Genomic DNA, 16618 nt, shown 5'->3' on the forward strand with positions numbered 1-16618 from the left:
TTTTTGTTTTTGTTTTTTATTTGGTACCGAGAATCAAACTCAGGGCCTCACATTTTCCAGGCTGGCGCTGCACCTCTGAGCTACATCCCTGGACCTACACAGTGAGTTTAAGGCCAGCCTGAACCACATAGCAAGAAAAGTTTCAGAAACGCCAGAAAAAGAAGAGTCCTTTCTCAACCCCAGTATGGTGGGGCAGGCCTGTGATCCCAGCACTCTGGGAGTCTGAAGCCCAGTGAGATACTGTCTCAAAAAAGGGCTGGGGATGGAGATGTAGCTCTGTACAAAGGCCCTGGGGAAAAAGCACAAAGAGACTTGCATTCCAAGATGGATGTCAGTTGGATCACATCTTCCTCTTTTTTTTTTTAAGGGTGGCAAAGTTTTATTAGCGGTAGGAAAAGAAACAGGCTCTACAGAGGCAGTTTGGGCAAAGGAAAGTATATCCAATGGGGCGAGGGCAGGCCACATGTAAGAACATACACTGGCCCCTCCAGCAATTTCTTATCCCACTCAAAATTCCAACTGCAAAACCAGGTGTGGTGCCACACACCTGTAACCTCAGCACTTGGGAAGCGTGAGGCAGGAGGGTTGCCATGAGTTTGAGGCCAGCCTGGGCCCCATAGTGAATTCAAGGCCAGCCTGAACTGCATAGCGACACCCTGCCTCAAAAAACAAACTCCAGGCCGGGGATTTAGCTCAGTGATTCCACCACCTGCCTCCCAAGCCCAAAGACCAGAGTTCAATCCCCAGTACCAGAAAAAAACCAAACTCAAACTGCACCAAGGCCTGACTTACCCTTGGTCCTGACAACTTCCCCAGCTCTGGCTCCCACTCTGCTCCATGCAACTGTAGTCCTGCTGGTCTCCTAGGACTCAAGTCCTTTCCTCTCTGGGGCCTTTGCATTTGCTGTGAAGTCTGCCCAGAGGCTGCTTCCCTCATAGCTTCAATCCCCATCCATGTCCCTCCCTTCCTAGCTCATGGTGCCCAGAGGCTCCACAACTCCATTACATCCTGTTTGATTTTCTTAGCAGCACCCATTCAATCCCAGGTTACTTATTACCCGTTTATGGAGCAGAGGGGTGGTGTGCTTTGCCCCGCTGTCCCCACCCCCCAGTGCCTAGGGTGATGCTGGGCACAGGCAGGTGCTCAAAAATTATTTGCTAGAAAAAATGTACTCCAGACCTTACAATGGCCACCCCTGTCCCCCATCTCTGAACTCACCTTCAATGCACACCCTCGCTGCTGTGCCCTGCTGCTCCATTCCCTGCCGTTTGTTTCTCAAGTGCCATCATCTCTCAGCCTCTGGGACCTAGATGGAGTTGTACCTGCCTCAGGGAGCTAGGTGTGCATGGTGCCTAAGAGGGGCCATGGAGCATACCAAGGGTGTCTACAGGGTTCACACAACTTTGTGCCCACTGTGGGTCTAGCACTGTGCTAGTAGGTGAGCAAATAAGCCTTGTTCTTAAACCAGGCGTGATGGTGCACACCTGTCACCCCAGCACTCAGGAGGCTGAGGCAGGAGGATCGCCATGAGTTCAAAGCTGGTCTGGGCTACATGGTGAGTTCAAGGCCAGCTTGAACTACATAGTGAGACCCTGTCTCCAAAAAACAAACCTCGTTCTCATGAAGTATGATCATGGGGCAAAACTAAAATTACCACAAAAAGGGCCAGGGATTTAGCTCAGTGGTTTCGCCACCTGCTGCACAAGCACAAGGACCCGAGTTCGATCCCCGTACCAATAAATAAAATAAATAAATAAAATAAAATTACCACAAAAAAGAAGTTGAAATGTACAGTCAGGTGGTGATAAATGATTGATTGGAGACAAAGCTGGGAAGTGATGGGAGTGAGTTTTGCTATTTAGAAGAGACGGCTAGAGAAGGCTTCACAGAGGTGACATTAGGGAAAGACGTGGAGGACATAAGGGCCAAGCCCTGTGGATCTCTTGGGAATAGCCCAGGTAGCGCAAACGGCCAGTGCAAAGGCCCTGAGGAGCCCAGGTTGGCTGGAGCAGAGATAGCAAGTTTGGGGGAGGATACCAGGAGATGAGGCCTGGAGAGGCGAGGGGCACATCCTGCAGGGTCTAGAGGGGGTCCCTCCGGACAACTTTAGCTTTGCCCTCAGTGAGCCGGAAGCCACACTGGGGGAGGGAGGGTGTTCTGCAGAGGAGGGATGTGACCTGACTCACCGTTTTCTTAGAACTCTCTGACTTCCCTAAAATAGCCAAGAGAAGGGGAATGGGGAGCTGGTTAGTACCCCCGTGAAGCCAGCTCCTAGAAGGGCACCCCCACTTTCCAGCTCCTTCCCTAACGTCGCACCTGTTAAAGAAGTGGAAAGCCCGGTCCCGCAGAGGGAACCGAGGCCCTCGGGGCAGAGTCCACGGTCCCCAGTCCCCAGCCCGCCCTCCCGCGCCGCCCGTGGGGGATGGGCCGCTGTCTGGGCGAGGCGCGAGGCTGGCCCCGCCCACCTGCCCACCTGCCCGCCCCGGCGGCCGCCCGCCACCCTGGGCCGCCGGCCACACTCGGCGGGAGACAGCGGCGGCGGCCGCCTGGAGCCGGCCTGGCGCCTCCTCCCTCCCCAGGGGCCGGGCGGGGCGGGGCGGGGCGGGGCGGGACGAGGGAACGCTCCCCTGGCCGCCCTTCCTCCCTCCCTCCCCGGCTGGCGGAGGCTCCCGCTCTGGCCCGGCCTGGTGACTTCGCTTCTGGTTTCATTTCCCAAGGCTCAGCCTCTCTCTTTCGCCCTCCCCCCAGCCTTTGAATTCCTGGCTCCTTCTCCCCCCCGTTTTTTTCCTTCTCCGCTTTCTGGTCCCCCAGCTCCAGTGTCACCGCCTCACAGAGACTCCCTGAGACCACCCTGTCTACAAGTACTCTCTCCAGGCCTATCATCCCATCTTTGTTTTCTTCAAGTCACTGAACACAAGCAGAAATTGACATTCTTATTTATTCATCTTCCAGGAGCTTCTCCTCTCACTTTGGAGGGAGAAAGTCCACAGAATGATCTAGAAGGCCTGCATACTTCTCTGGTCTCCTCTCCAGCAGCTCCCAGTTCAGTCTACCTGGCCTTGACAAAGACAACGGCACCTCAGGGCCCTTGGACTGCCTCTTTTCACATTCTTGCTCCTTTTGCTACCTCACTCCATTCATCAGGCCTCTGCTCAGACGTCACCTCTTCAGAGAATCCCTTCCCTCCCCACAGTTGCACATCTTTTTATTAGTCCCCTCCCACTTTCCTTTATTCTTTTTCTTTGCTGAGCTCCTAAAATACTTTGTAATTTTCTTAATTTTATTGTCAATTTTCTACCAGGAGAGGTTTGTTTTTTTTTAAGACAGGGTCTTGTTGTGTAGCTCATGCTGGCCTTGAACTCTTGGTGATCCTCCTGCCTCAGCCTCCCTAGTGCTAGGATTGCAGGCCTACATTACTACACCTAGCAAAGGATTTTGATCTATAATCTCACTACCATATATCTTCAGTGCCCCAAAATAGTATCTGGAATGTGAGGGTGATCTAACTGCGACATCTATCACCCCATTGATCGTCACAGTTGATTTGGCTGATCTGGCTGGCTAGGCAGGTATCCCCTTCCTCCCTCATCCCTCGGTGTTTGTCCCTCCTGAGCTCCCTCTGTGGAAGAGAACAACCACCCTGGATAGAGAAGGACCCTTTCCTCGGTCCAGGGTATAGGAATAGCTGCACTCCCCTGCTAGAACCTCTGAACAAGTTCCCCAAAAGAATATCTGGGACACAGAAGGGGCTCTGTGTGAATGTCTGCAGATCAATGGATACATTAGCTCTCAAATTTCTTTTCTCTCCACACCTTCCCCATGTACATGAGAGGAGAGACCATGTGAGGTCTATCCAGTGCGGCACCCCTGTTGTCTACACAGCACCCAACCATAATGAATGTTCAGTGAGTGCATGTTAATCAAGTGACTTGTAGGAGTCACTTGGAGAAGCTGAGATTATGTGCATTTGCCTAGTGAGACTGGTTCAAATTAGCACTCCCTTCCATTCTGAGGACTGAGTCCAGGGCCTTCTCCTTGACCTACATATTCGGCCCATTATTAATTTTTTCTGTTTAACTTTTCTTTGGTACCGGGGATCAAACTCGGGTCCTTGCGCTTTCGAGACAGGTGGCGGAACCACTGAGCTAAATCCCCAGCCCCCATTATTAATTTTTAAAGCTGAGCAACTGGGCTCGAACTTTCAATCCTCCTGCTTCAGCTTTGAAATTCATATTCATTTTCTCTCTCCTTCTCTCTCTACCCCCGCCCTTCTTTCCAGTCCTGCTGGAGACTGAACCCAGGATCCTATCCATGCTAGGCAAGTGCTCCACCACTAGAGCTACAACCTTAATCAAGACATCTCATAAGAAAAACCTCAGTGTGGTAGCACACACTTGCAATCCCCACACTCTGGGAGGCTGAGACAGGAGGATCACAAGTCAATCCCAGCCTGGGCAATTTAATGACTTAGTGAGACCCTGTCTCAAAAAATTTAAGAACTAGGATGTAGGTCAGTATGAAGGTCTTGGGTTGGATCCCCAGCACAATAAATAAATAAGTATCAACCACAACACTAAGCCAGGTGTGGTGTCACACACCTGTAATTCCAGCACTTGGGAGGCTGAGGCAGGAGGAGTGACATGAGTTTGAGGCCAGCTTGGGCTACATATTGAATTCAAGGACAGTCTGGACTACATTATGAGACCCTGTCTAAAAACAAACAAGAGGCTGGGGATTTAGCTCAGTGGTTCTCCCGATTGCCTCAAAAGCACAAGGACCCAAGTTCAATCCCCAGTACCAAAAAACAAACAAACAAACAAACAAAAAACCCCCACAACACTATTTCACATATCACAGAATTAAGAATTCCATACCATGGGCTGGGGATTTAGCTCAGTGATACTTAGCTCAGTGATTCCGCCACCTGCCTCGAAAGGGAGAGGTCCCGAGTTCAATCCCCAGTAACAAAAAAAAAAGAATTCCACACCATCTGAGTCCAGTGCATATTCAAATTTCTCCTAGAATATCAATTGACACAAGAGTATCTTTTGCTGGCTTCAAAGTCCTGACCTCATTCGATCTTCCCACTTTGGCCTCTTGAGTAGCTAGAACTACAGGTGTGTGCCACTGCACTCAGCAAAAATATCTTTTATAGGGCCGGGGATTTAGCTCAGTGGTTCTGTCACCTACCTTGCAAGCACAAGGACCTGAGTTGGATCCCTGGTACCAATATATATATATATATATATCTTTTATAGTTGCTTTCCTTTCCTCAAAAATCAGGATCCCATGAAGGTTCACATGATAACTTGGTTGCAATGAAGAAATTATATAGTAATTTTTATTCTAGAAAAACATCAACCCCTCCCCATCTCTTTTTGTGTTGTCTTGTCATCAAATTTCTGGCAGAATAGTGCTGTTGTGTTATAGGATGTCCCACATTTTGGGTTTGTCTGTGTTAATTTGTTCTTCTCTTCGATGGTGGTGCATGCCTGTAGTCCCAGCACTCAGGAGGCTGAGGCAGGAGGATCATTGCCTGTTCCAGGTCAGGGTGGACTATATAGTGAGCTCAAGACCAGCCTGAACTGCAATAATGAAACCCTGTCTCAAAAAAACAAACAAGGGCCAGGGATTTAACTCAGTGGTTCCAGCGCCTGCCGAGCAAGTGCAGGGTCCCGAGTTCGATCCCTCGTACCAAAAAAAAACCAAAAACCCAAAAAAACTCCCAACAGACAGGGTGGGGATTTAGAGTGTAAGGTCCTGAGTTTGATCCCCGGTACCAAAAAAACCAAAGAAACAAACAAAAATTGTTCCTATTTTCTGTAAGATGGCAGATGAGTCTAGATTCTAGAAGCCTGATGAGATTCAGTTTATGCAACTGAACAGGGAGACTACAGGGAAAGTTGTGTATGCCCTAATAGATTATAGCAGGATGTCCCACCATTGGTGATGTCACATCATAAAAAGATATTTATTTTCTGCTTTGCAGTTAGCAAGTAACCTTTGCAGTGATGCTTAGAGCCTGTCAAGACCCACTCCCCACTAACTTCTCACCCAAAGGTTGGAGCATCCATTGATAGTCTCTACTTGAATCAACCACAACAGTGAGCACTTTTGAGAGCTCTGGCCGGAAACTTCACTTGCAACTAACAGTTCTTTCCATAGCTCTGGGGTTAGAAATCTACTTGAAGAAGGTAAATTCCATTGCTAGTTTATCAGAACATATTAAACTCCTGTTTTATCTACCTCTAGCACCATCCAGGGTATCTTCCCATTTTGAATTAAGCACTCATGACTGGTGTTACAAAGGCATATATTGCACATTACCCTGAATTTTTGTTTGTTTGTTTGTTTGTTTGAGACACTGGTCTCAATTAGTAGTTCAGGCTGTCCCTGAACTCACTATGTAGCCCAGGCTGGCCTCAAACTCTCAGCAATCCTCCTGCCTCAGCCTGTGGAGTGCTGGGATTACAGACATGCGCCACCACGCATGGCATACCCTGAATATTTTGCACAAATTGTTTCATTTAATCTTTTTTCTTTTCTGTTTCTTGCTTTCTTTTTCTTTTCTTTCTTTTTTTTTTTTTGAGACAAGGTCTTGCTATGTAGTTCAGGCTGGCCTTGAACACAGTATGTAGCCTAGGCTGGCCTTGAACCCACAGCAATCCTCTTCCCTCAGCCTCCCAAGTGCTGGAATTACAGGCCTGCACCATCAGGCCTGGAACCCTTGTTAAATTTTGAGACAAGTCTCACTAATTTGCCCAGGCTAGCTTTGAACTTTCGATTCTCCTGCCCCACCCTTGAGAGTAGCCCGGCTTATAGGCTTGTGCCGCCACACCTCCTTTTAAAGGATTAAAATACTTCCCCAAGGTCACACAGCTGTTTAGGGAATGGAGCCCAAGATGTGACCCGGTGACTTCCCACCCGCACCTCACCCCCCATCTTTAACCACAACTGAGTCCAACTGTCCAGCATTTGCTGCCTGGTATACGCATGCACTCTTACTCTTAAATTTCCTAACCCTCCAGTGGCAGGCGAGAAGAGTCCCTCTGGACAGAATTTGTGTGGCTGAGAAAGCTCCGGCGTTGTTTGTTTGTTTTTGAGACAATGTCTTGCTCTGTAGTTCAGGCTAACCTTGAGCTCACTAGTAGCCTGGGCTGGCTTCAAACTCGGGGCAATCCTCCTGCCTCTGCCTCTCAAATGCTGGCATTACAGGCGTGCGCCCCAAGCACTGTTTAGCTCCAGAGTTTTTCCAAGGTCACATCGAGTGAGTGGTAAGAGAGGATCTGAATCCACGTTTATCTGGCCTAGAGCGTAAATCTCTGCTGAGGCTAAGTATGTAAGAAGCTCCACTGCTGTGTTTGGCAGGTATCCAGGGACTGTACTTTGAAAACCCAAAAAGCTCGTACCCACCACCGTCCCACACGGCAAACAGCCACTAGTCTTCCCCACTTCACTACTGCAGTTGCCAGGACATGCGCCCGGAAGCCATCCTCCCCTCCCTTTAAATCAGCCCGTCCAGGCTCCGCCCATCCCCGCCCAAGGCCAATCCCTAGAGTGGAGGGCGGGGCAGCCACGCGAGTGGGCGTGGCTAAGGGTAGTCAGCAGTCTGGAGTCGTGCGCCGGAGTCAGAGCTGCGTTTCCCGACCCAAGCGCCGGTTGTTGAGGGAGAGCTACAGAGCGATGCTGCCCCTGCCGCTTCCTGATTGGCTGTGGGTGGCTACTTCTTTGTTCTGATTGGCAGCGAGTGAGCTGGGTATGTAAATGAAGGGGCCTTGGGGGAAAAGGGGTACCGGCAGTCGGGTTCTTGCCGTGTTCGATCCTCGGGTCAGGCTGGAGGATCGCCTGGGCTGCCCGGTATCGAGACGCTCCAGGCCTTTGCGTGCCGCTCGCCCGGGCCGGGCCGGGTGAATCACGCTGCAGCCCGAGAAGGGGGCGGAGGCCCCTGCTCCTTGGCTCCGACTGCGTGACTCACCCGCCCCCGCCACCGCCGCTGCCTTCCGGAAGCGAGAGGAGGCTGGAGAGCAGAGCGGCCTGATGGGGTCTAGGCTTGAGCCGCTCCGGGCGGGAGGCAGGAAACCTAGGCCGGACGTGGGGCTATGTAAAGGATCCCGGGGTCAGAGGGACTGTGATCCTCGGGGGAAAGCCGGCTGGGGTGCCGCTAGGGGGCGCCAGGACCGGGGCGGGGGGCTGAATTCCTGCGGTTCCGGATCCCGGGTCTTCTGGATGCGGGCAGTGGATCGCTTTTACGGTCTGACTTGCTAGGCAACGTCCCGGGAACTGGCCCTGCGGTCTTCCCGGCCCCCCAAAGTAGATTGAACCAGGGCTCCAAAGCTCTAGGTCCTCTCCTCCGCGGGAAGAGTGTAGATCCTCAAACTTCTCTCAGGGACTGGCCCCAGTGCCCATCAGGATTTCCCCGCAAACCTTGACCACTCCGTCTCCCGCCTAAGTTCTGAATCAACTTCCTTCCATTTCCACTGCCAGCTTCTGCTCTGGCCATCAGTGTCGCGCGTCGCAGGACAGCAGCCTCCCACTGGGTCTCAGCCTGCACTCCCGCTCCACTGTGGCCCCCAGCCCTGCCACCAGCCATCCTCTAAGCAGCCGAGGGGAATCCACTACAAACCTAAGAAGCTCACATCACCACTCCCCTCTCTGTTCAAACCCCTCAGTTTGTCCCTGCCGCTTGAAAACCCAACCTCCCTGCCTCTGCAGCCTTCTGCCCGCGCCCCACCCCCACTGGGACTCCTAGCGTGACACTCTGCGCAAGCCACACTGGGCCTTTTCAGTTCAGGCTTCTCCACTCCCTAGGTCTTTTTTTTTTTTTTGTACCGGGGATCGAACTCGGGCCCTTGGCTTGCGAGGCAGGTGGCAGAACCATTGAGCTAAATCCCCAGCCTTCTAGGTCTTTCTTTTTCTTTTCTTTTCTTATATGTTTTATTTATTTTTTAATTTTTATTTTTTAGGTACTGGGGATCGAACTCCAGTCCTTGTGCTTGCGGGGCAGGCGCAGGAACCACTGAGCTAAATCCCTGGCCCTCTTATATGTTTTTTTTTTTTTTTGAAGCAAGGTCTCACTTTGTAGTTCAGGCTGGCCTCAAACTTGAGATGATCCTCCTGTCTCAGCCTCCCAAGTGTGTGCGTCACCATGCCAGCTCTAGGTCTTTCTTTGTCATTGTTTTTGTTCCATCTTCCTGGAGTGCTTTTCCCCTGGTTCTTCATGGCTGACACCTCACACACCAGGTTTCACAGATCCAGTGTCACCTCCTTAGAGGAGCCTTCCCTCTCCATCTCCAGGACCTTTTGGTATCTTTCCATCCCTGGACACATTTCCTGTGTTCATTGTTGCTGTATAGTGGACCCTCAATAAACATCTGTATGGAACAGCTGCTTTTGTAAATTAAAAGGAAAAAGGTTGAATACTGGCCATTTTGGATGGTTCACTGAAGAAATAATATTTTTTAGTTTTTTGAGACGGGATCTCACTATATAGCCCGGGCTGGCCTTGAACAATCCTCCTGCCTCAGCCTCCCAACTGCTGGTTTTACAGGCATGCATCACCACATCAAGCAATAATATTATTAAGAGTACTTATAGCCTAGTGTGGTAGTACATATCTGTAATCCCAGCATTTGGGGGGCTGAGGCAGAAAGATCTTCGTGGGTTTGAGGCCACCTTGAACTACATAGTGAGACCCTGTTTCAAAAAGCTAAAAAAAAAAAGTACTCTTATTAATAAGAGTAATTGCCATGTACCAGGCACTGTTGTAAGTGCTTTTTTATTTCATTTAATACTTAAAACAACTTATAAAGAAGATGTCGTCCTTCCTATCTTAGAAAATTTAGGCTCTGAGAGGTTAAATGACTTGCCCCAAATCATACTGACAGCAGTTGTCAAGGCCTGGGTGGGAATTTAATATTTTCTTTCCATAAATGTATGGCTTCTCCCTTTCTGCAGACAATGCTAAGCAAGGGTCTCAAGCGCAAGCGGGAGGAGGAGGAAGAGGAGGAGGAGGAGAAGGAAGCCCTAGAAGTGGATGCCTGGTGGCTGGATCCTGGCCACCCAGCAGTGACACAGGCACCCCCAAATGTGGCCTCCAGCTCCCTCTTTGACCTCTCTGTGCTCAAGCTCCACCACAGCCTGAGGCAGAGTGAGCCAGACCTGCGGCATCTGGTGCTGGTGGTGAACACACTTCGGCGCATCCAGGCGTCCATGGCACCCACGGTGACCCTGCCACCTGTGCCCAGCCCACCCTTAGTCCCCAGTGTGGCTGATAACCTGTTGGCCAGCTCCGACACCATCCTCTCAGCCTCCATGGCCAGTCTCCTCGAGGACCTCAGCCAGATTGAGGGTCTGAGCCAGGCCCCCCAACCCCTGGCGGATGAGAGCCCACCAGGCCGCCCAATTGGGGGAGCCCCACCCAGTCTGGGTGCCTTGGACCTGCTGGGCCCAGCCACTGGCTGTCTGCTGGACGATGGGCTGGAGGGCCTGTTTGAGGACATTGACACCTCCATGTATGACAGTGAACTTTGGGTGCCAGCCTCTGAGGGCCTCAAGCCTGGCCCTGAGGATGGGCCAGGCAAAGAGGGAGCTCCTGAGCTGGATGAGGCTGAGCTGGACTACCTCATGGACGTGCTGGTGGGCACACAGGCGCTAGAGCGGCCTCCAGAGCAAGGGCGCTGACCCCAAGGGTTGGGATGGTTGTCTGGCATCTGAACTGAGCCTGGTGTTTGGACCAGCCCTCCTTGGAAAGGACAGCCGGCTGCCCCAGCACAGAGACAGGGGCTTGGCCACTTTGGAAAGACAGAATCCAGTTCTGGGCAACTTCACATCCATCCTCTTGTGAAGGGGCCATGGAGGAATCTGGGATTGGCCCCTAGTGATGGAATGACAGGGCCTGATGGCTAGGATGTGATTGGGCCAGGCCCCATGCTGGACTGAATCCTCTGGCATCACAGTGGGGGCTATTCCTTTCCTGATTTGGGAAGAGACCTCAACCTGTTTTTTGAAATTAAAACCAACTCTGGAAAAATTTCAGGTCTGTGTGCTTGTTTGTCTTTGGCCAATGCCAGGGTGAAATATAACATCCAATACTTAGCCTGGACTGTGTAGCAGGCACTCTTCTAAGTGCTTGCTGTGTTTTAACCAGTTAATCCTGTAACAGCCCCACAAAGATGGGGATGATGATGAAGATCCTCACTTTACAGGTGAGAAAACAGACTTACAGGAGGAGAGGGTTTCAGATCATGGACCATGTACTGCCTCATTGGCCTGAGAAGCAGATAGTTCATCTGGCAACTAGCCCTACACTCCCCAGAGCACACGGCCAGGTTTCCTTACAGTGCCTGTGTGCATGTGACTCGACTCCCCAGGTCTCTTTTTAAAAATGAATCCAGTCCTTGCCTGGGTGTCCTGTGGAGAGGGAGAAGGAGCTTCCAGAATGGCCCAGAAATGAAAACAGAGATGGACAGAATTTCTCCAGGGAGCATAGAGTAAGCACTCTGGAAAGATGGTCAATGATCAAAGAGAGGGAGACACCCGCCAGTTTTTAAAAATAAAATCCACTCTCGGCTTCACACGCGTCCTGGAGCAAAGAATAAGGCAGCTTAGAGACCATCTCCAAAATAAAGCCACCTGGTTTGGTAGCTGGAGCTAAGAGGGCCGTCAGGGGCAGGCAGCTGGGTTTCCTTCTAGAAGAAACCCAGGCCCAGGCAAGCCGGGGCCACCTGCCTGGGGCCCTGTGCATAGGCCTGGCCGGAGCCGGAGTCTGCGTCCGCCCCCGCCGTCCAGCCGCATTCCTGGCCTGCTGGGCGGGGCGCGACACTCACAGGCCTGGCACGGGACCCGGCTGCGTCCTTCCTGGCGGCCGTGGGGGCAGGGCAGAGCCCGGGGTGCCCGGCGTGGGGGGGGGGTGTCTCAGCGGAGGTGGCCGGTGGGGGAAGGGAGGGGCGGAGGGCCGGACGGGCCGAGGCAGAGCAGCCTCCCCGGGGCAGGAAGCCCGGGAGCAGTGGCCGGCTGGGGTTGGGGGGCGGGGAGCCCGGCGCGGCGCCCGGGGCCGGGAAGGGGTGGGCAGAGCGAGCTTCCTGGAGCCGCGGAGGAAGTGGTGCCCATTTCTGGAAGTGCTGAGGGCGCCGGGACGGCGGGTGGAAAAGGCTGCGGGGAGCTGGTGCCCAGGCTGAGAGCCTTCCAGGCGCCAGATGCCAACCCCTGGCGACTAGTCCCATCCGTAGACTGAGGGACCGGGGCGCCTGAGCCCGAGACAGAGACCTCCGGAGCCTGGGCGGAGCTCAGCAGCGCCCCCTGGTGCCCGGTCTAGGGCTCTGGTGCCCCCGCCTGGCATCTGTCCTGTGGGCCAGGGTCAGCGGTCATGTTACCCAGTGCTTGGGGACGATTCTGATGTCTCCAGGAGCCAACGTGGAACCTGCAGATGCAGATATCTACTATGAGTGAGACATGGTCAGATTTAACCTTTCACCTAGGCCCAGGCTCAAAAAGGTACTCAAGTTTTTGCTGAATGAGGAAAGGAAGAAAAGGAGAGAGGGAGTCCGGCTTTGAGGCTGGCACATGCCTGTAATCCCAGTACTCTGGGAGGCTGAGGCAGGCGGATTGCAAGTTTGAGCACAGGCTGGACAATATAGTGATTTAGAAAGCAACTATCTGAAAATAAAAAACCAAAAGGTCTGGGGAGGTAGCGCAGTACAAAACCCCTGCTTTCACTCCACCGGGACCACATAAAGAAATAAGTAAATAGGCGGGGAGGTAAAGCCCGCCAAGGGCAACAGGTCACAGCTCTCCCAGCAGTCAGGGAAAAGCGTGTTGGTGGTGGGGTTCCCGTGAATGCTGGGGGAGGGGAGCTGGGCCAGGGGTGTCACAGCTGGAAGACATAAAGGCTTTGTGGACTTAGGGAGCAGCTGAGCCAGGCTGGCAGTTCAGCTTGGAATGGTGTGGGCCCTGGAATCTGCTGGCTGAGGAGGCATGGTCTCCTGGGGTGGAGCCCACACCAGAGTCTGCACAACCATGGGGGTTGGACTTGGGGAGACCAGTAGGTCCTCTGGCACAAGCTGATGTAAGCCAGGGCCTATGTAGCCCATGTGGTACTTTGGTGCGAAAGACACGCCCTTTCCGCAAGGTGCTTGACCTCCAGCTAATGGGAAAGTGTCATCTAAATGGATGGCACCTGGGACATACCTCTTAACTATGGAGACGGTGTGAAGTGCACAACCTCTATAACGGGACCTAACTGGGGACAAGCAGGCCTAAGGAAAAATATGTTGGAGAAACATAGTGATTCAGTTGGGGATGTGGCTCAATGACACTGCACCTGCCTGGCAAGTGCAAGATCCTGAGTTTGATCAACAGTATGAAAGAAAGAAGGAAGGAAGGAAGGAGGGAAGGAAGGAAAGAAAGGAAAGAAAGAAAGAAAGGAAAAATCCTCTGAGAAAGAAAGAAAGAAAGAAAGAAAGAAAGGAAGAAAGAAAGGAAACAAGCAAGCAGAGAGAGAAAGAAAAATCCTCTGAGATGCTGTTGAAGCAGTGAGCTGTTATGCTTAAACAAGAAGAGGTTGTGCTTGAAAGCCAGACTGCCTAGGTTTATACCCTAGCTTTACCACTCTAGGGCTGTGTGCCTTCAGACAAGGTCCTTAACTTCTCTGGGCTTTGGAGTCCTAATCTGTAAACTGGAACAGTAGCAGTGTTCAATTTGCAGGGCTCTTGTAGGGGGAGGGGACAGCATGTGCAAGGGCCCTACAGTGTTTTTGGGAGTCTTTAAACTATTGAGTTTGGCTGGAATGAAGAGAAAAGCTGTAAGGTAATGGGATTGGAGGAGTCACTGGGGGCCAGGGCACACAAGACCCTGAATGGGGTCTTTGGAGCCAAGATGCTAGAGAGCTTCAAGGTAAAGGGACCCCTTCTGCTGCCAGGTGGGCATGGGGGAGAGTAAGTACAGAAGCCCAGGGGTGGGGAGCTGGGAAGGGAAGAGTAGGGAAGGGACACTGTGGAGGCCCCTGGACAGGGGCAAGTGAGGAAAGGAGGGAGGGGACAGTAGGTTGCCACCTGCGCCAGCTGTCAGGGGGACCCCTCCTTCCCCCACAGGACTCCTGGAGGACCCTGCACTGGACAGACACCAGGGGAGCAAGGGTGGCACCAACCACAGAGCCCCATGAGCCAAGGTGGAAGGGGAGGCTGGGCTCGAAGCAGGGGACAGAGGACAGTATGGCCAGCCCTGGGGTCAGGTCACAGGAATGAGCACAAGGCTGCAGGCCAGGGAGACCTCAGTTTCCCTGGACTGCACTGCCTGGGGCCCAGTAGTGGGCAGAGCCGGAGAAGCTGCTGTTGGCTCAGGCCGGGTCTGGAGAGGGCAGGCAATGGGGGATGCTTCCGCCTCCTTCCCCAGCCCCGCAGGATGTCCTGTGTTTACTGAGGTGGCCTTGTCCGGAACCAGGACACTGTGCCACCTTCTAAACTCAGCTTCCTGTGGCCACACCCCCTCGGGTGAGAGAAAACAAGGCAGAGAGAGGAACAGGATGGGACAGAGATGAGGACAGAGAGAAACTGAGACATTTCAATCTTGATAAACAAACAAGCCAAAAAACCCGAGTCAGAGAGCAAACCAGGAAAGAGAGCTTTCTTCAACTGATTAAGGGCATCCACAAGAAAACACAGCTACAGCTAGCATTTTTTTTTTTTTTTTTTTTGGTACCAGGGATCGAACTCGGGTCCTTGCGCTTGCATGGCAGGCAGCGGAACCACTGAGCTAAATCCCCAGCCCTAGCATTTTTTTTTTGGAGACACAGTCTCTTTATGTCATCCAGGCTGGCATGGAACTCCTGGGCTCAAGCAATAGTCCTGTCTTACCTTCCTGAGTATCTGGAATTACAGACAAGCACCACCATGCTGGACTTTTACATCATTTTTTTTTTCTTTCTTTTTTTTTTTTTGGTACCAGGAATTGAACTCAGGACCTTGTGCTTGCCAGGTAGGCTTGGTGCCCCTGAGCTACATCCCGGCCCTTTAGCATCATTTTTATTTATTTTTTTTGCTTAGTACTGGGAATTGAACTCAGGTCCTTGCACTTGTGAGGCAGGCAGCAGAACCACTGAGCTAAATCCCTGGCCCCCTTCAGCATCATTTTTGTTTTTATTTTTTTGTGACAGGGTCTCAGTATACAGCCCAGGTGATCCTCCTGCCTCAGCTGCCCCAGTGTTGGGATTACAGGCATGTGGCACCATGCCTGGCTAGTCTCATATTATGGCCAAAACCCCTAAAACAAAAAAACCCTATACCACTAAATGCCTTGTTACAGATGGAACCAGCAAGGACCTCGCTGCCTGTGACGTGAGAAGGACAGTGAGTCCCACCCTCCCTTTTCTGTTTGGCCTTGAGCAGAGAGAGCAGGTTTTCTTCCCCTCTAGCCTGGTGCATGGTGCTCTGCATTGACCCTCCCATAGCTGCCCAGGGCCCTCAGAACAAAGCCTCCGTCCCTCATCACTGTTCTGCTGACCCTGGGCCTCTTCTTGGCTCCCCCACATGTCTCAGTTAACCACTTTCTCAGTTAACCACTTTTTTCCCTGCCCTCCGCTTGAAACATTCTCATCAGGTACCGCCCGAGCCTCTGTGTCACCTCCTATAGGTCCTTCCCACTCAGCTCAAGCGCCACCCTGGAAAAGGTGGCCTCTCTGCCTGGGGTTCCTCATCACAACCTCACTGCCTGGCTTTGTCCCTTCTGGGTCACCTCCCCTCCCCTTTTCCCCAGCTCCCTTCTCCTCAGCCTTCCAGTCTGACTTCTGATGTCAGCTCCCTCAGAACCCTTCCTGGGTGCCCACTGGGTGGATGGAGGGCTGTTGATGTCCCCAGTGCCCAACAGAGGCCCAGCATCGGATTGTGAATGTTTGGTGAATGAGTAAAGGAACATGTTTGAGAGGATCCATGAAGGAGAGAGCCTCTATGAGGTGAGGGTCTCAGGCCCATCTCCTGCCCAACCACCGTCCCTCCCAGCCCTCTCAGGTGGAGGGTGCCGCTGGGCTCTGGCCACACCCCACCCTTGGTGGCTGCCAGCCCTGAGAGGCATTTCCCGAGCTCAGCACATTCCTGCCTTCCCCGGTGGCTGGGAGTGGGCAGGGGGCATTTCAGAGAGGAAGGGGGAGGCACCCAGCATGTTGGGCTGCTACCATCCTGCTCCTGGACCCTGAGCCCTGTAGAATAGGCCCCAGCCCCCCAGTGCAGGATGGGCACAGGCCCACTGAGGGGCAGGCTGGCCTGTTTGAGGGGCTGGGTGCCCACCACAGGCCTGGTGTGGGTGCCTGGAGGGACAATGGGGCAGAAGCTGCTGACACGCACTTCGGGGGTGATCCCCCTGGGCCTCACCCAGCCTCAGCCTTGGTCCCGGCTCAGAGAGCCTCGGGCATCCAAGGAAGCAGCCGGTGGGTGCAAGGGACATGTGGGTGTATCTGTGCTTCCTGTGCCACCCCTCGGGGTCTGGTGAGTCGGGGCAGGCTTGGGGTTGAGCCCCGGACCTGTGAATCAGAGAGAGGCCTGGTGTCCTTGGTTTGGGAGTTGGGCAGACCTGGGTTTAAATCTGAGCTGCTGCCATTAACCTGCTGTATGACTTCCGGTGAACCACTCAC

The 16618-nt window shown here is 52.8% G+C and overlaps 1 protein-coding gene across 1 annotated transcript; it reads left to right on the forward strand.

Annotated features, from left to right (window-relative positions):
- The first annotated feature begins 7596 nt into the window (after positions 1-7596).
- Sertad1 (SERTA domain containing 1) lies at positions 7597-11029 on the forward strand. Its single transcript, XM_004874203.3, has 2 exons — positions 7597-7756; positions 9955-11029. The coding sequence occupies exon 2, from the start codon at positions 9958-9960 to the stop codon at positions 10678-10680; it is 723 nt and encodes a 240-aa protein (XP_004874260.1). The 5' UTR covers positions 7597-7756; positions 9955-9957; the 3' UTR covers positions 10681-11029.
- Positions 11030-16618: the final 5589 nt, after the last annotated feature.

This window comes from Heterocephalus glaber, unplaced genomic scaffold (genome assembly GCF_053883595.1).
Source record: "Heterocephalus glaber isolate CG9 unplaced genomic scaffold, H.glaber_assembly_v1.0 deba00001002, whole genome shotgun sequence".
NCBI lineage: Eukaryota > Metazoa > Chordata > Mammalia > Rodentia > Bathyergidae > Heterocephalus > Heterocephalus glaber.

Excerpts from the sequence above, each read along its gene's own strand:
- Sertad1 (XM_004874203.3), top strand. The coding sequence starts at position 9,958 with ATGCTAAGCAAGGGTCTCAAGCGCAAGCGGGAGGAGGAGGAAGAGGAG.